Below are 19748 nucleotides of genomic sequence, written 5' to 3'. Positions count from 1 at the left end.
TACTTATACTTTTACTTATATATACTTTTTCTCTCACAATGAATTATTGTTTATGTTGATGATCGCATATACTGTTGTGACAAAATTAATAATAAATAAATAAATAAATAAATAAATAAATAAAGTCTCCCCTAGTCCTTCTTTTCATTAAATATATATATACCCAGTTCCTGCAACCATTCTTCATATGCTCCATATTCATGTGTGCATATGTTCATATTCATATGTTCCATATTCCAGTCCCCTAATCATCTTTGTTGCTCTTCTCTGCACTTTTTCTATAGATTAGAATCTCTCAGCCTGCAGTTCATATGTAATTCCTTCTCTTATATAATACACAACAGATCAAAACTACACTCTGCAATCCATCTGAACTGTTATCACTGGCTTATTTGAATTGGGATAGCTAATAACTGAACAATTCCACTTAAATTCCAGTTTCCTGTTATATGAAGGCTAAAACATTGCCAACTCACATCCTAGTTGTTAAATCATTCATTCCTGGTATTTTATTTGAAGGTTTACAAGTTATCTCCTACAGTACAACAAAAGAAGAGACAATAAAAATACTTCATATAGAATAAAGTTATCCATAAAAATACCATTAAATTAGTAGCCTAATAAAATCAGCCAAATAGCAGCAAAATGATAAACAATGCCATTGATTTTGATAAGACTAAAAACTAACATCTGCAATGTTTTCTAAGGCACAGGTTTTTACCTAATAAACAGATTTCTTCATTTAAATGTCCATAATGTCCATATCTTTTATATATTACTTCAAGAAATGTAGGTGTTTTCATGTACTACAAGGACAGTGATACACACTTTTATCACAGAAAAGTGATTAAAAAAAGAGATGACTATTCAAACCAATATTGTTATGTTAGAATTTGAACATCTGTTGCAAACCAAGACTGTTCAACAAATCCTTACCTGTGGAACCTTGTAGATACCTAGGATGGTGGCCATGTGGAGGCAGACATTTGAATTAGGTCCCCCAATGACTGCAACAGCATAGTTTCTACTATCACACTTGTAGTTTGGAGTCAACCTCTTCCAAGAAGAGAGAAGTTCCATTGAGGCAAGATAAGTCCAGCTTGCACTGAAATGGCTGTTATAGATTTGGAATCCCAGAGTGATGTTTGGCAAAATATGTGTGTTTTCATTGATTTCCTTTACAGCAAATACTAGAGCCAGGATATGCTGGTAATGTTGAGTCAATACCCTACAAGAAGCAATGGGTGGAAACTGATCAAGGAAAGAAGCAACTTAGAACTAAGGAGAAATTTCCTGACAGTTAGAACAATTAATAAGTGGAACGACTTGCCTGCAGAAGTTGTGAATGCTCCAACACTGGAAATTTTTAAGAAAATATTGGATAACCATCTGACTGAGATGGTGTAGGGTTTCCTGCCTGGGCAGGGGGTTGGACTAGAAGGCCTCCAAGGTCCCTTCCAACTCTGTTGTTATATTATTATATTATATTAAAGAAATATATAAATTGTGTAACAATCCATATGTTGTAGTACAAGATTCTTACTATAGTTTCACTTGTTCTATATTGAATAGATAGATAGATAGATAGATAGATAGATAGATAGATAGATAGATAGATAGATAGATAGATAGATAGATAGATAGATAGACAGACAGACAGACAGACAGACAGACAGACAGACAGACAGACAGAATTCTTTATTGGCCAAGTGTGTTTGGACACACAAGGAATTTGTCTTTGGTGCATATGCTCTCAGCGTACATAAAAGAAAAGATATGTTCATCAAGAATCATAAGGTACAACACTTAATGATAGTCATAGGGTACAACTAAGCAATCAGGAAACAATAGCAATATAAATCGTAAGGATACAAGCAACAAGATATAGCCATACAGTCATAAGTGGGAGGAGATGTGTGATAGGAATGATGAGATTAATAGTAATAGTAATTCAGACTTAGTGAATAGTTTGACAACGTTGAGGGAATTATTTGTTTAGCAGAATGATGGCATTTGGGAAAAAACTGTTCTTGTGTCTAGTTGTTCTGGTTTGCAGTGCTCTATAGCGTTGTTTTGAGGGTAGATTCTCAGTCATCCAGGTCATGGTTGTCCCAAAAGTGCTTTTTCAAGAGACAACTGGACTTTCTGTTTTTTCTTTGAAGATGTTTTGCTTCTCATCCAAGAAGTTTCTTCAATGAGAAGGGAAACATCTTCAAAGAAAAACCAGAAAGTCCAGTTGTCTCTTGAAAAGGCATCCTTGGGACAACTTATCCCTCAATTACTTTCCATCCATTCTAAGCATGTCAAAACACACAAAAGGAATATTATAATTGGCTCCCATATATTATTATGAAATTACATTACAAAGATCACCTCTAGTATTAAGGGTTTTTTTAAAAAAAACAGTCTGTTCATTTCATGGGTGTAACATGAAGTTATGGAATGTGCAACAATTTCACCGTACAGAAGACATAAGTCTGTCATTTGCACCTCTATAACTGTCTGGTTCGGTTCTGCAACCCAACAAGAAAGACACAGACTTCAGAGGATCATTAGAACTGCAGAAAAAATAATTGCTACCAACCTGCCTTCCATTGAGGACCTGTATACTGCACGAATCAAAAAGAGGGCCGTGAAAATAGTTACAGACCCTTCACATTCTGGACATAAAGTGTTTCAACTCCTACCGTCAAAACGATGCTATAGAGCACTGCACACCAGAACAACTAGACACAAGAACAGTTTTTTCCCGAAGGCCATCACTCTGCTAAACAAATAATTCCCTCAACACTGTCAAACTATTTACTAAATCTGCACTACTATTAATCTTCTCATTGTTCCCATCACCAATCTCTTTCCACTTATGACTGTATGACTGTAACTTTGTTGCTGGTAATCTTATGATTTATATTGATATATTGACCATCATCTGGACTGGCCTGATTCTTAAATTTTTAAATTTTAATTGTGGGTTTTAAATTGTTGTAATTTGTATGGGGTGTAATGTTATTTTAAATTTCTGGCATATTTGAATCAGTTTTTTAAGGGTTGTTTTAATTATGATGTATATTTCTGTTTTGTATTTTACTTGCCTGTTCACCACTCTGAGTCCTTCGGGAGAAGGGCGGTATACAAATTAAAACATTATTATTATTATTATTATTATTATTATTATTATTATTATTATTATTATTATTGTTGTTGTTGTTGTTGTTGTTGTTGTTGTTGTTGTTGTTGTTGTAAATGTTGTACCTTGATGAAGGTATCTTTTCTTTTATGTACACTGAGAGCATATGCACCAAGACAAGTGTCCAATCACACTTGGCCAATAAAAAAATAGTATTCTATTCTATTTTGGGGAACAAAAAGAATATGGAAAAAGGTTTTAGCAATAAAATGTTTCCTAAAAAAGAAAGCAAATCATATCGTACCCATCTTGATATGTTCATTTCCTTAAAATGAAACCTGCACCATGTGTAAGAAGACAGGAATGGGTTTGTACAAGACATTTTAATGGATAAATCCACCAAAATAACAACACAAAAATAACCATTTGAAGAATATATAGTGCACTTTGGCTTGTTTTATTTAAAGTAAGTAAACCAATAACTCCTTACATGATATCATCAAAGAGTTCAGGTGAGGGAGCTTTGTGAAATGTTATTGAACGTGAAAGCACATAATTCTGAGAAGTAATGCCAGCAATATTGAGGTCTCCAGCATGATAATATCTATGAAGGACTGGCAGAAGTATCTGAGTAGCCCTTTGGCCGACAGGACAGTGGCATGTCACAGAAGGGAACACCACCAATAAAAGCTTCATTAAAATTAGCATTCTGCATTACCAGCTGCTTTCCAGTATCTTTCACCGAAGCACAAAACAAAATTCAAGAAGATGTGAGTCCCGGCTTGAATGGCAGATTTATGCGGCAGAAATGCTATTGCAAGTGCTCTTGTTACATCAGCCACGAAGAAGCCTTGTCTGAATAATGCATGGATATTAGCAGCATATCTTAATCTCAATACAAATTTGTGCTACTACTGCCATGGATATCATCCATACAAGAAGCAGAGATAATAGTGATTATTTTGATAATTACAGATGAGGGAGTATTGTAGGCATATTGTAGGTATTGTAGGCACTGTGTTGTGTTGATTCCAGCTCTTGTTTTTGAACTTAATTTCCATGGAAGTAAATGAAAAAAAGAACATTATAGTTGATTTCCCCTTTGAGTTTAGTAAGAACTAAAATCCCTTCCTTCCTTCCTTCCTTCCTTCCTTCCTTCCTTCCTTCCTTCCTTCCTTCCTTCCTTCCTTCCTTCCCTCCCTCCCTCCTTCCTTCCTTCCTTTCCTGTTACTTTATTCAGGGTACCATTTTTCTTTTTGATAGTAACCAATATTGATGGATTTCTAAGAAAATTAATATAAGCAGTCACATTGATGGGAAAAATATTGGTCACCTGCTCAAAGTTTAGACTCTCTGAAACAGAAAGAATTTATTTTTCTTCAAATTTCAGAGTAATTACTGTGTTATCCTTTTTAGCATGGCAGCAAATTGATAACTCTAGTCTATTGAGAACGTGCATGTTATATAGATCGTTAGCTCTGGAAGCGGTGGTGAAATCCTCCACGGTTTGCCACTGGTTCCCTGCCCACGCATGTGGGATGCAGGCCAAATGTATGCTATGTGCGCAGATGCACAATGCATGCCAAATGCATGCTGCATGCACATGTGCAGTGTGAACCAAGTGCTCGCTGTACATGCGTGCATGCACAGCGCGTGCCAAATATGCACTTCATGTGGAATAAGGACACTTAACAAGGTAAGTATAACAGTGAGGCGTGGAACAGCTGTGCCATGCTATTTAGATTCACTAGAAAGTTCCTGCTTTCTAGTGAATATAAATTGTGTGGCACAGCTGATCATTGAAAATACCAGTTTGGACCAACCGGTAGCTTTTTTTTTTTATTACTGGTTCACTAGTGAGCTTTTATCACTACCGGTTCGCCCAAGCCAGTAGCATTTCACCACTGCCTGGAGACCATTTTTTGCTTTGGTTCTTCAGGGCTGCCACACTTAGTGCATAGGCCTGCTGTGGGAGGGGGTTGCATGGAGTGGGTAGAGTTATTTAGTCATAACAACATTCTTTTCTCTGGGAGCCAAGGACGTTCAGCCTGCACTTAGAGAGGCGTTACTGGGAGGCATCTCCAGTTGGGACAATGGGTTGATTGGACCATCTGATGTACATGTGGGTGCAGGAGAAGAGACTTTGACTTTCCTTTGAGTGGGGAAAACCTGGGGGCTTTCAGATTCAGGTTTTCCCAGATGTACCAATATGACATCTCTAATAAAATGAAACTTTGAGGGAATGCCTGCCTCGGAGTCTTATTTGGTTGGGGGTGTTATTTGGAACCCCGACATTGATATATTTTCGGTATCTAAGGTTTTGGCTAATACTATTTTGGAGATATTTCAAACTTTTTCAGATCACAACCAGATGATATTGAAACCCCAGTCTGCTTTGAAATCTTTGCCTGAGAGAGATCTTGCTGATGTAGTATAATTAGCCAAAGTGGCACAGTGGTTAGAGTGCAGTACTGTAGGCTACTTCTCCTGACTGCTGGCTGCCTGCAATTTGGCAGTTCGAATCTCGCTGGCTCAAAGTTGACTCAGCCTTCCATCCTTCCGAGGCATGTAAAATGAGGACCCAAATTGTTGGGGGCAATATGCTGACTCTGTAAACAGTGTAGAGAGGGCTGTAAAAGTCATGCCAAATATTAATTTGATTTGGATTTCTCTTCTGTTCATTTACTTTCCATTTTGTTAATTGATAAAAAATAAACTACCAACGTTACTATTTCTGAAATCATTCTCAATTTACAGGAGTTTTCCATATCTACTAATATTTTTGCACAGTACTGTAGAGGATAGCCATTTTTTTTTTTTTTTTGGGGAATAAGATGTTGGAATTTCCCATCCGTTTTCTCTCTAGAATTTGTTTTTGAAAATTAACCAGTTTGGACTAAAAAAATCACATTTTTAATTTAAACTTTATTTTCTACAATGGTAATTTTTTTACACTGAATATTTTGGATCAAATATAGATAGCTCCAATATAAGACTACTCCTATAGCTTAAAAAGAAAATGCATCCACTGCTTATCCCAAAGATGCTTCTTCAGGTGGCAGCTGGACTTTCTTGTTTTTTCTTTGAAGACGTTTTGCTTCTCATCCAAGAAGCTTCTTCAACTCTAGATGGTGTGAAATGGAAGGATTTATATTCCTGGCAGACAGCTGGTCATTTGCATTCTTCAACAGTGAAGGGACACAACATAGAAAACATCCTGTAGACAAGAAGGGTCCACACCCATCTTCTGGTTACCCTGAAGACACAGATAAATGTCCAAGTAGCCTCAATGACTCACTAAAAGAATGCAAATGACCAGCTGTCTGCCAGGAATATAAACCCTTCCATTCCCCACCATCCAGTTAGAGTTGAAGAAGCTTCTTGGATGAGAAGTGAAACATTTTCAAAGAAAAAACAAGGAAGTCCAGTTGCCTCCTGAAAAAAATACCTTTGGGTCAACCATGACCTGGATGACTGAGAATCTACATAGACTTTTATCCACTGCTTAGATAAACAATAGGGTTGCCTTTTTTTCATGCTTGCATACATTGCTGTTGATTATTTTGACAAAAAAAAGAAAGTTTAGCAAATTGAAAGCATCTCATTAAAATGAAGCTTGAACTAGAGTAAGACGCTTAGCGAATAAATAGTAAGAAGAAATAAGAAATCACTTTTATTACTTTATCAGCTGCTCCTTTCTGTTCAAATCAGGCCTCAGAACAATAATGTAACATTTGGGGAAAAATATACAGCCCAGTAGTCCTGCTGCAGAAGCCAAAATGGAGAAGACCTCCACGGCTACCATGTACTTCCCCTTGGTGCTCAGATAGGTGGGAACAAATGACACCCAGACGCTACAAAAAACAAACATGCTGAAGGTGATAAATTTGGCTTCATTAAAGCTATCTGGTAGCTTCCTGGCTAGAAAGGCCACAGTGAAACTGATAAAGGCCAAGAATCCCATAAAGCTTAGAACAATATAAAACATGGTGGCTGAACCTTCATTACATTCCAGAACAATTTCTTCAGCCATGGAATGCACGTCTGAATCTGGGAATGGGGGAGAAATTGCCAGCCACACACTGCAGATGATGACTTGCACAAGGGAGCAAGAGGACACAATTGTGTTGGCTAGTCTTTTCCCTACCCATTTCCTTATTTTGGAGCCCGGCTTGGTGGCCATGAAAGCAAGAACCACTATGGTTGTTTTGCCCAATATGCAAGAAAGGGCTACAGAGAAGAGGATGCCAAAAGCAGCTTGTCTCAAGAGACATTTTATTTGGTTAGGTTGCCCAAGGAAAAGCAAAATGCAAAGGAAAGAGAACAGGAGAGCAAGGAGAAGAGTATAAGTCAGGCTCCTGTTGTTGGCTTTGACAATGGGAGTATCCTGGTGTTTAACGAAGATCCCCAGCACCACAACTGAGATGACGGAAAAGAAGTAAGCAACACTGGTCAAGGTGATTCCCAAGGGTTCTTTATAAGACAAGAAGGTTGTGAGCTTTTTAATGCAAAGTGCCCTGTCGTTGTTAGGATAGTTTTCTTCAGGACACAGGAAACAGTCATCTAAATCTGAAAGATGAAACAGAGTTGTCAAGAACATTCGGAGTGAGTTCAGTTTTCTCCAACTTTCCAAAGAATTGTACTTCTGTCCTTGGACTTTCCAGACTATCATCATACAGAATGGAAAGTTGGGAAAGTCTAAGTTATTTTTGTTAAAGCTATGGACCGGGAAAGTCCTATAACTAAATTATCAGCCACCTAGTGGTGCAATGATTAACATGCAGTATTGCAGGCAAACTCTGTCCACAGCTTGGAATTCGATCCTGATGGGGCTCAAGATTGACTCAGCTTTCCATCTTTCCAAGGTCAGAAATATGAGGACCCAGATTGGTGGGGGCAACATGAAAATAATGCTTCTACACTGTAAACCATCCAGACAGTGCTGTTAAGTTTCTGTTATGCCATAGTGGCACAGTAGTTAGAGTGCAGTACTGCAGGCTACTTCTGCTGCCTGCCAGCTACCTGCAATTTGGCAGTTCAAATTTCACCAGGCTCACCTGGTTGACTCAGCCTTCCATCCTTCCGAGGTGGGTAAAATAAGGACCCAAATTGTTGGGGGCGCAATATGCTGACTCTGAAAACCGCTTAGAGAGGGCTGTAAAACACTGTAAAGCGGTATACAAGCCTAAGTGTTATTGGTATTGCTACGGAAGGGTATATAAGCCTAAATGCTAATGCTAAATTGGCTGAGAATAGAACCCTGAAATTAATTAATGTGCGAGGGGAACATTTGCCTTATTAATAAGATAATGGATCTAGTAAAAAACTACAAAAATAACATACTCCCATACTCCATTTTCCAATTATCTTAAGGCAAATTTAGAAAAAAAAAAGTTAAAAAAAATCAGATGACATAGTGGTTCTGAGGTAAAAATTAATTCAAGTACTTTGAACCTTTTGTGAATTGGAACCATGTTGATTTGGGACAATCCCACGGTTGTTGTTTCTATCTAATAATTTCTATCCCCAGGGTAAATGTAAGGTAAATTTCCAGCCTCTGAAGCCTGGGTAGTACTTTGAACCTATTGACCTTCCCAACTAATAGATATCAACATTCTTGTATGACATTTCTTACCTGTCTGATTGGCAATTTTCCCTTCTGGACAACGAAGGCATTTGTAACAGCAAAATGGCTTCCCTTCTATTTTGATCTTGCTGTACCCCAAGGAGCAATGTTCATTGCATAAAGAAAAAGGTTGAGCCTGTAAATAAAAAAAAGAGCAGTACAATTAAACTCTAAATATTAGTAATCTACTAATGGATTGATAAACCTTGTGAAATCTCTTCTTCTGAATAGCCTAGCGTAGCCTAGCCTAGCCTAGCCTAGCCTAGCCTAGCCTAGCCTAGCCTAGCCTAGCCTAGAATAGAATAGAATAGAATAGAATAGAATAGAATAGAATAGAATAGAATAGAATAGAATAGAATAACAGAGCTGGAAGGGACCTTGGAGGTCTTCTAGTCCAACTCCCTGCTTAGGCAGGAAACCCTACACCACTTCAGACAAATGGTTATCCAACATCTTCTTAAAGACTTCCCGTGTTGGAGCATTCACAACTTCTGTAGGCAAGTTGTTCCACTGATTAATTGTTCTAACTGCCAGGAAAGTTCTCCTTAGTTCTAAGTTGCTTCTCTTCTTGATTAGCTTCTTCTTCTTCTTCTTCTTCTTCTTCTTCTTCTTCTTCTTCTTCTTCTTCTTCTTCTTCTTCTTCTTCTTCTTCTTCTTCTTCTTCTTCTTCTTCTTCTTCTTCTTCCTCCTCCTCTTCTTCCTCTTCCTCTTCCTCTTCCTCTTCTTCTTCTTCTTCTTCTCCTTCTCCTCCTCCTCCTCCTCCTCCTCCTCCTTCTCCTTCTCCTTCTTCTTCTTCTTCTTCCTTCTCCTCCTCCTCCTCCTCCTCTTCCTCTTCCTCTTCCCCCTCCTCCTCCTCCTCCTTCTGATTAGAGTTATCAAATATTGATGCTAGTTTACAAGGCTTATCTTATCCCTTGAAATATTATTATGGCATAATGAGCCATGCAAACTGAATTGTATCTAATTCATCTGATAGATCTCAAGGATTAGGGCTAATTATTTAATTAGCTCAAAAGTAGGAATGACTGTTTTGAGTTACCAATTTTCCTGCAAAATCAACTTGAGCATCTAGAACAGTGGTAGTCAACCTGGTCCCTACCACCCACTAGTGGGAGGTCCAGCTTGCATGGTGGGCGGTAGGGGTTTGGCCGATACTGAAGCACTTTCCTTTTTTTTAAATTTAATTGACTTTTTTTAAAAAAAAATCATAGCATTATTTAAAAACATTTTCATTAGGTTTTCATAAAATTCCACGTGACAATTTAAATTTCTGAAAATATACTATTTGTATCGCCCGCGCATAAGTTTAGTTCACATTACATAAGTGAAACTAAATGGCGCTAGAGTGCAACCACAAACAAAAGAGCTTCATCCCAGAATAGCTCGCACATCTCCCCCCCACACCACCCAGCTGTAACAGACAAGCAGAGCTGGTAGCCGGCGCCCCCACAAAACCCAATCCATGATGTGTGAGAGGCATGCGCAGATGATAATACATGGTGCATTACTATGGAAACAGTGGGCAGTTAGAAAATTTTACTACTAACAGAGATACAAAAATGGGCGGTAGGTATAAAAAGATTGACTAACCCTGATCTAGAATTTTGCTTTTCATGTACTTTTCTCCCACTGTAGTTTTAAAACTATCAGCAAATACATGATTTGTCCAACTGTTGAAGCAATTATTTGGAGATCAGTTGCAGCATGATCTCCAAATAATTGCTTCAACAGTTGGACAAATTAATGAATCAGATATTGCTGATTCATTTGCAATCACTCCTTGAAAAAAAAAATAGAATAATAGGTACCTGTTTAAAAGCATTGGGCCAGACAATGTTATCTGCTGATAGAGAGAGAAGGCTTTCTAGTTGAGCTGATGCATGTACTTTTCCAACTTTGATCCTAAGAAAGGATTGATTCGGGAAGGTGACCCAGTTGATAATATCAAAGCCAGTTGCAACCTTCCCATTCTGGTCAAAGAAAATCTTTTCTCCAGCAGTGTTATTAAATGAGACTTTTTTCAGGTAGTGATGAAGCTCAGGGGAAGAACATGACCAGAATTAACAAAAGCATACAAGAATGCCAAAACTCTACAGCAATATTGTTTCAGAGGATATTAATGAGTTATGACTGAAGACAAATATACGTGTCCCAGGGTAATGTTGCAGGATCCAATCTGGGTCAGTCACCGAAACCGGTTTAATCTTCCAAGCTTGCAGATTCATGCTGAAGCCCATCCTCAGGGAACTTCTCTCACACAAGAATGTGTTCTCTGGACTATTCTATGTGTAGCATTTATGTGTTGCCAGTTCGCAACAGAAGCGTGTGTGCAGACGCAGAAGCTTCCTGATGACAACCGGGTCTGTGGGCGGAGTCTCTTTTTACTACTGGTTCTTGCGAACCAGTGCAAACCGGGGTCAACCCACCACTGCAGTAGTGGCCAAAATTGTGGAAACATTTTGGGAAAAGTGTACTTTTGAGGTTTGATGGCTAATAACATCACTTTTTTGGGGGGGGGAGTTTCAAGATAATCATATTCCACTGCTGGAATGGCCTGGGAATAGCCCAGACTTTAACCCAATTGAAAATTTATGGAGACGACTAAAGAAACTTTTTAGTCAGAAGCGACCCATCAATAAAACCCAGTTAATAGAAGCAATCATTCAATCTTGGTTTCACATTATAACAGCTGCAGAATTAAAAGACTTGGTTCACTCCATGGGATGATTGTACAGGTACCGTATATGTGGTACCCTGTTCAATAGTAGTAACTGTGAGAGGGATCTTGGAGTCCTAGTGGACAACCATTTAGATATGAGCCAGCAGTGTGCAACAGCTACCAAAAAAGCCAACACAGTTCTGGGCTGCATAAACAGAGGGATAGAATCAAGATCACATGAAGTGTTAATACCATTTTATAATGCCTTGGTAAGACTACATTTGGAATACTGCATTCAGTTTTGCTCGCCATGATGTAAAAAAGATGCTGAGACTCTAGAAAGAGTGCAGAGAAGAGCAACAAAGATGATTAGGGAACTGGAGGTTAAAACATATGAAGAACGGTTGCAGGAACTTGGTATGTCTAGATGAATGAAAAGAAGGACTAGGGGAGACATGATAGCAGTGTTCCAATATCTCAGGGGCTGCCACAAAGAAGAGGGAGTCAAAATATTCTCCAAAGCACCTGAAGGTAGAACAAGAAGCAATGGATGGAAACTAATCAAGGAGAGAAGCAACTTAGAACTAAGGAGAAATTTCCTGACAGTTAGAACAATCAATCAGTGGAACAACTTGCCTGCAGAAGTTGTGAATGCTCCAACACTGGGAAATTTTTAAGAAAATGTTGGATAACCATTTGTCTGAAATGGTGTAGGGTTTCCTGCCTGGGCAGGAGGTTGGACTGGAAGACCTCCAAGGTCCCTTCCAACTTTGTTATTATGATTATGATTAAGACATTGTAAGGCTGTAATTCACGCTAAAGGTTACCCAACTAACTATTAACTGATGTGATAATTTTTGTATATCTCATTTTTTCTACATGTTTCACTTTTCTTCTTTATACTGTAACTGCTATTCTAATAGCAAATCCTTCATAAAAGTTATTGCATTACATTCTTGATTAAATTATCTTTCCATTCATATATAATTTTATGGCCTTACTCCCCCCCAAAAGAGGTGTTTTTAGCTAGTTTTAGAAAATACACTTTTCCCAAAAGGTTTCCACAATTTTGGCCACTACTGTAAATACTACAAAGCACACATTCTGCTAGAGAAATGTTCCTTGAGGATGGGCTGCAGCATAAGTCTGAAAGCTCAGAAGACTAAACCTCTGCTCCAGTGACTGGATCCTGCAATATTATTGTGTTCTTGCAATATTGTAATAATGCTACTGACATGATGATAATAGTATTAATTCCTCACTACTATCAACAGAAGCCAGAAGGTTGACGGAGACACACAGAAGTGCTAAGAGACCTTAACAGTCCTTTTTTTTCTTGTCTATCACTTAGAGGTACATTACACCACCAGCAGTAACACCATGTTCATCTTCTTACCAGTAGTGAGTTTCAAATCCTGATGTTACCAGTTCTCTGTTGGTAGCCCACAGGTGCACTTGCTTGCTTTGTGAGCGTGTGGTGCTTCTGCACATGTGCAGAAGCTTCTGTGCATGCACAGAGCATTCTTGATGATGTCTGGGCGAATGGGCGGAACTTCCTGCTGCAGCCACTACTGACTTCGCCCAAACTGGGGAGAACCAGGAGCAACCCACCACTGCTTCTTACTCTCATTTGGCATTCTCCTCTCCACTCTCACCTCTGTCTACTCTTCTCTCTGTATTCTAATTTTCACTCTCATGGCCAGAAGCCACCAATATTTTGGCCTGTTCTTCCTTCTTATAGTTATGCATCCATCCTTAAATACAAATGACCCTCCAGTATTCTCTACTACATTGTTGAGAGAGCAAATAGATGCATCATGTGAAATTTTCCAGAGACAAGATTGTTTTTTGCACAATTCTTAAACAACTGGGAAGATGTCCTCCTTTTTGATGGTCTTTCCTTACAATTTAATAAAACAATGTCATGAAGAAGGAGACACAAAAGTAGCAAGCCCACTTTGACCATCAGATTACTAATGTATTGTATTGTTGCAAAACAGAAGTGGTACCATTTTTAATAATACAAGAAATCCATATAAATACGACAAGTAATCAAAATATCTGGAACTTTGTGTCATTAAAAAAAAAAACTAATCTAGGAGAAACCCAACATTTCATATAGGATCTGAAGATATGGACATTGTGATCCATCTAATTCATTTTTCCAACCTTATATTTAATTTGGTTTCCATATTCTTTGTGGACAGAGGTAGATAGGGAAGCAATATCATCTTCTCGATGAACAAATAAATAAAATTACCTGCCACACCTGAGGATTCAGAGGGTTCTGTTTCTCACCACCAGCCCTTGCTCTGTGTTTGGAATGGGATGTAAGCATGGCCTGGAAAGCGCGTGCCACAGCATAGACTGCATTGTAGATACTGTAGCTTTGTCCAGTCATGCTCAATTCAAAGACAGTCATTGGAAGAGTCTCCAGCTTCTCTTCCCCAGTGCACCTTTTCTCGGACTTGAGGTTTAATGTGGCTTGTGAGAAAGAACATCCAAATGCTTGTTCCCAAAAGACCCTGGACAAAGTGTCTTCCTTTCCTGGAATGCTGTTTCCCAGCTGAAGAAACCTATTGAAGCCTAATAATTCTTTTGACGAAGCTGAAAAAGAAAGAGCCCCATGGATGAAGTCCATACTCCAGTCTCTTTGAAATGGAACTGAAGTATACTCCATCTGGGCTGGGAAAATCCAGACTTTGTCTTTGCGCTCAACCGTTGTGTCCCAATATTCTGAAACAGCGGAGGTCATTCTGAAAAGAGCCATGAGCTGGTTTTCACAATATACAATCACAACGTTGGACAAACTTGTCATAATGGTTTCGTACATTTTAAGAAACGTATCCATTTTTTCTCCCACTCCATTGGAAAAAACTTCTACTAGAAGCTCTTCGATGTAAGCGAAGCAGATTCCTTTCTCAGAAAACAGGATCAGAACTTCCCGCAGAAATCTTTCGCCGATCTCATTGGCTTGACAAATCAGCCCAATCCAGGTCCACTTAAAATGTAGCAGCAACTGGAGGATCCCCATAATCTGGAGATGCTCATTTGGAAACATCTGATGAAAGAAAGCTGCATGAATCATGTTACTGATCACTGGAGCTGAGCCATATGTGAGCTTATGTGGGGAAAAACAGAAAATAGAAAAAGAAATAGGCAGTTGTTTATATATATAAAGGTAAAGGTAAAGGTTCCCCTCACACATACATGCTAGTCGTTCCTGACTCTAGGAGGCGGTGCTCATCTCCGTTTCAAAGCCGTTTCAAAGCCAGAGAGCCAGTGTTGTCCGAAGACATCTCCGTGGTCATGTGGCCGGCATGACTCAATGCCAAAGGCGCACGGAACGCTGTTACCTTCCCAACAAAGATGGTCCCTATTTTTTCTACTTGCATTTTTACGTGCTTTCGAAACTGCTAGGTTGGCAGAAGCTGGGAAAAGTAATGGGAGCTCACCCCGTTACACAGCAGCACTAGGCATTCGAACCACTGAGCTGCCGACCTTTCGATCAACAAGCTCAACGTCCTAGCTCCTAAGCCACCCCCTCCCTGTTTATATATTTCTCCCGTGTAAACTTAGAAGTGTCTTGGCGATGTTTCGACGAAGTCTCATTCGTCATCTTCAGGCTTCAGCTTCGTGCTTCTGGGAGCAATGTGTGATCGCAGCTGTTTCTTCCTTTTAACTGCTGCGATCACACATTGCTCCCAGAAGCACGAAGCTGAAGCCTGAAGATGACAAATGAGACTTCGTCGAAACGTTGCCAAGACACTTCCAAGTTTACACGGGAGAAAACCCGAATAACCAAAGACCTGCATACAAACACCCGCGAAAACCTCAGAAAACATATATATCTATATTTATATGTATATCTATATCTATACACACACACACACACACACACATACACACACACACACACAAGAATCACAATGCATAACATACATTGACATAAAACATATTCCTTCTTTACATCAGCTTCGTTTCCTTATTCTTTTCATATTTACATCCTTAGTCCCCCTCTCGTTTCAAGGCAGGTGCTTTTAAAGGTGTGACGGAATAACTTTGGGAGACAGAAGACTCCTTAGACTGGACAACCTTCATGCAAAAGGTATTTTAATCTACAGAACAAAGGAGGTATAGAACTGCACAGCTTTAATCTTTTAGCAGTGCAGTATGTATTATTTTTCTTGTTCTTTTAGGGTTGGGGTTCTCTTAACAACTGTACAGCTCTCATGGAAATCAACAAATAAATATTTCAAATTAAAACAAAAATATCTTGCTAAAACAGGACATCTTTTTCTGAAACCCTTTGTACAAGTTTTAGTAATTTAGGATTGAAAGTATGAACGTATTGTGCGGCCAGATGTTATTGATGTCCTAGTTGCCATTAGTTACAACAAACAGAAGAAATGTCATTCAAGAGAAAGTCACAAATCAATAACATTTCTGCTTTTTTTCTTGAGCAGGCCTTACCTGTGGAATTTTGTAAACGCTCAGGATGTCTGCCATAACCTGGGAGATATGAGAGTTGGGTCCAGCAATAACGCAAACTGAGTTTTGGTGGATGCTGCATTTGTAATTAGGAACAAATATATCATGGGAAGAAAGAAGCTCCATAGAAGCAAGGTAGGTCCACGTTGCCATGAAGTAGCTGTTATATATCCCAAAGCCCAGAGTGATATTTGGCCAGACCTGAGAGTTTTCATTGATCTCCTTTACAGCAAAGATCAGTGATAGGATATGCTGGTGATTCTGTAGAAATATACTTCAAGGGAGGTTAATGCCTCTGTCATAAGACTTGTATTTCCACACAGATAATTTGTTACATATTGCATTAAAAACCTTTGTAAATATCAAGGTACAAAAAATAGACTGTCTCCCTCCACCCACCCCAAGGAAAAACTGGAAAATACTTGTCCTTGCTGTTTCATAAAGGTGAATACAGAATCAGCTCATTTGCAGATAACATGTTTGGTATCCATTTCTTTGAAATGGGTAAATTATCTATACCTTTTATTTCCTAGCATTGGGCTATTTCAATCACTTTGAAAGATTAAATGTTGTGCATTGAACCATATTAGAAATGGCAATATATAAAACCTGGAAAGGAAACGTTGTCAGTTCATAAGAACTCCTTTCTTTGATATCAAGATTTTTTGTCAGTAGAGCCTCTGTGTCGCTCCAGCCCTGTGGAATGAACTACCTGTGGGGCTACGTCTTCTCCCTGATCTTCGGACCTTTAAGCGCGAGCTCAAAACTTTCTTCTTTTACCAAGTAGGGCTGGCCTAACGATAAATTTTAATCGAGGGTTTGTTAGTGGGGCTTTTAAGGGGTTTAATCTATTTTATAATTTTATACACTTATTTTAATTACCCAGCTTATCGAATTAGATTTTTAATGAATATTGTATTTTAAATTTTTTGGTATTTATGTTTTATCTATGCTGTACACCGCCCTGAGTCCTCGGAGAAGGGTGGTATAAAAATGTGAAAAATAAATAAATAAATAAATAAATAAATGTAATCACATAGGTGAGTTAGACTGCAAAACTGCCAAGGTGAAATTCAATTGAAGATGCAACATTCTTTCTACATATAATGAGCCGCGGTGGCACAGTAGTTAGAATGCAGTATTGCAGGCTATTTCTGCTGATTACCGGCTGCCAGCAGTTTGACAGTTCAAATCTCACCAGGCTCAAGGTTGACTCAGCCTTCCATCCTTCCGAGGTGGGTAAAATGAGGACCCAAATTGTTGGGGGCAATATGCTGACTCTATAAACCATTTATAGGGGGCTGTAAAGCACTATAAAGCGATATATAAGTGTAAGTGCTAGTGCTTAGTGCTAGTATTATATAAGGTGAAGACCAAAATATTGTGCTTCCAAGTTTATATTTTCTATATTATCACACTTAAAAGAATTCTGTCTTTCACCTTCCCCTCTTCCCTCTGTACACTGGTATAGTTATACTCATTTCTCAACACAATAAGAATCTCACACAATAATGAATGAACTTATTTTTGTACCTAGAAATGTAATTCTTGTTGCAAAAGATTGATTCGGGTGTTCGTCTCAAAACAAAACATTTGCTATTGTGCTACTACTTTGTTTATAGAGCCGAGGTGGTGCAGTGGTTAGAGTGCAGTACTGCAGGCTACTTCAGCTACTTCAACTGACTGTTAGCTGCAGTTCAAATCTCACCAGGATCAGGGCTGACTCAGCCTTCCATCCTTCCGAGGTGGGTAAAATGAGGGCCCAGATTATTGGGGACAATATGCTGACTCTGTAAATCCCTTAGAGAAGGCTATTGTCTAAATCTAAGTGTTATTGCTATTATAGTCATTGGATAAAATAAAAATAGTCATTGCACAAAATAATTCTGTTTGTCTCTTGCCTCTAAATTAATTAACTCTTTTCCTAATCCTTCTTTAAATAATTTTTCTAGTTGATTTTATAGCATGGAGGTAGGAAATTAATTTTCTCTAGAAGCCATATGAGAAAATGGGACGGTTGTGGAGAGCTGAACCAATAGGATCAACACATTACTGTGAAGGTGTGTAGGTACAGAAGGATGGACATACATAAATCGAAAAAGAAATAGCTGTTGCCTCAAAATAAAAATGCAGTGGTATTGCAGGCATGGCATATACTTATTTACATTTGATTTCTAATTTCTAATTAATATCATGTGGGCCAATGCAGGGACAGCCAAAGGAATGGATGTGGCCCGAGCTCCATACCTCTTCATACATCTCGAAAAATCCTCTATGGGGATCTTTTGATATGTGTCTGATTAAACAGTATATGGACTGGAAAGGTCTATGAGATAAAAATTTGCATAGACTTTACGTTGGCATAAAACAGCATAGAAAACATCCTTCAAAATCACAAACAAGCTTGGTTGAACCTCTAACATACATAGTAGATGCTTTACTTCACTGATGAATTCCAGTCAGACTCAATCAGTCAAGAGAAAAAGCTGATTGTTGGCATACATAATATTGTTGAATTGGTGTGCCATGGAAGTTTGGAATAGAAAATACTGGGAAATCAGGAAGCAGGGAATGGGGGAAAACTGCAACACCTGTTAAGTGAGACCAAGGCAAGTGCAGTTTTGTAAATTTTATGAAGTTGAAGAAATTGGAAGAAAAGGACTGTCTTTAAAAATAAGCAACGACTATGAAGTATGTCGTAAAAAGAATAGACTCTGAGCAGTGGAAAGATAACTAAAAGGAGTTGAATTTGAAATTTCAATCATTTCTGCCCTCCCAAAACACATGGACCCATTATTCAGCCATAGTTGAGTGATGGTAGAATTAAGAATACTATCTACATACATGGGATCATCAAGAAGTTCTTCAGATGGAATTGTTTTGAAAGTTATCGAATTAGACATCACATAAATCAGAGAAATAATTCCACCCATGTTGAAATCCCCTGAATGATAAGACTTGTATTTAATACTAGGGTTGTTGGTGGTGCCTTTAGCATCATGGCACATGATCTGAGGAAGCCATATTATCACCCTCGGCCTGAAGTATAACATAGCAAAACACAGCTGTCCTTTGTCAAATGATCATTGATATGGTTTGCAGACATTTGATTTGAATGCAGATCTGTTTTTCTGGGTTGATCTCTTGCAGAAATGTATAGCCAAAACAGTTAAGACTCATGTGGTCTTCCTGTTCAAGCTATGTGAATATCTTTATGAGCAAGGAATATTAATAACAGTAGTCTTGGTTGTGTTCTCTTTTTTACTGCTCTGGGGAAGTCTTTAGGGTCCAGAGGAGGGACCCTAATTAAACAGGGTCAATTATGGGATACAACATCTGTTGCTCAACTCCTTCTGAAATTGATCTTACTTTGGTGTAAATGATTTGTGGCTTTCTATGTAGCAGCAAGGGGAAAAATAGATGGCAGTCAAGGGCTCAGGAGGTCACAGAAAATGAATTACTAACATAATGAGTGAAAATGATTGAGTTTGCCAGCTTTGTACTGGTACCAACGGCATGACATGGAAGTCAGTTTAACATTTAGAATATGCTTTCAAAATAAGAAAACAACATTCAATCAGAAAGCTTCATTATTTGTCAAAAAATGTACATGGTTGTAGGCCACTGTGTTACAATGGTGGGATTCAAAAAAATTTTTTACTACTGGTTCTGTGGGCGTGGCTTGGTGAGCATGGCATGGTTTGGTGGGCATGGCAGGGGAAGGATACTGTAAAATCTCCATTCCCACCCCACTCCAGGGGAAGGATACTATAAAATCTCCATTCCCTCCCCACTCCAGTTGAAGGTTACTGCAAAATCCCCATTTCCTCCCTATCAGCTGGGAC

The 19748-nt window shown here is 38.6% G+C and overlaps 1 protein-coding gene across 1 annotated transcript; it reads right to left on the bottom strand.

Annotated features, from left to right (window-relative positions):
* Nucleotides 1–6803: 6803 nt before the first annotated feature.
* Nucleotides 6804–16056, bottom strand: LOC131197987 (vomeronasal type-2 receptor 26-like). Its single transcript, XM_058182495.1, has 4 exons — nucleotides 15886–16056; nucleotides 13673–14533; nucleotides 8763–8889; nucleotides 6804–7696 (listed from the first exon to the last, which is right to left on the bottom strand). Exons 1-4 carry the CDS (start codon nucleotides 16054–16056, stop codon nucleotides 6804–6806), a joined length of 2052 nt encoding a protein of 683 aa, XP_058038478.1.
* Nucleotides 16057–19748: the final 3692 nt, after the last annotated feature.

Source organism: Ahaetulla prasina, chromosome 4 (assembly GCF_028640845.1).
Source record: "Ahaetulla prasina isolate Xishuangbanna chromosome 4, ASM2864084v1, whole genome shotgun sequence".
NCBI classification, from domain to species: domain Eukaryota; kingdom Metazoa; phylum Chordata; class Lepidosauria; order Squamata; family Colubridae; genus Ahaetulla; species Ahaetulla prasina.
This window is presented reverse-complemented; position numbering and strand designations above follow the sequence as displayed.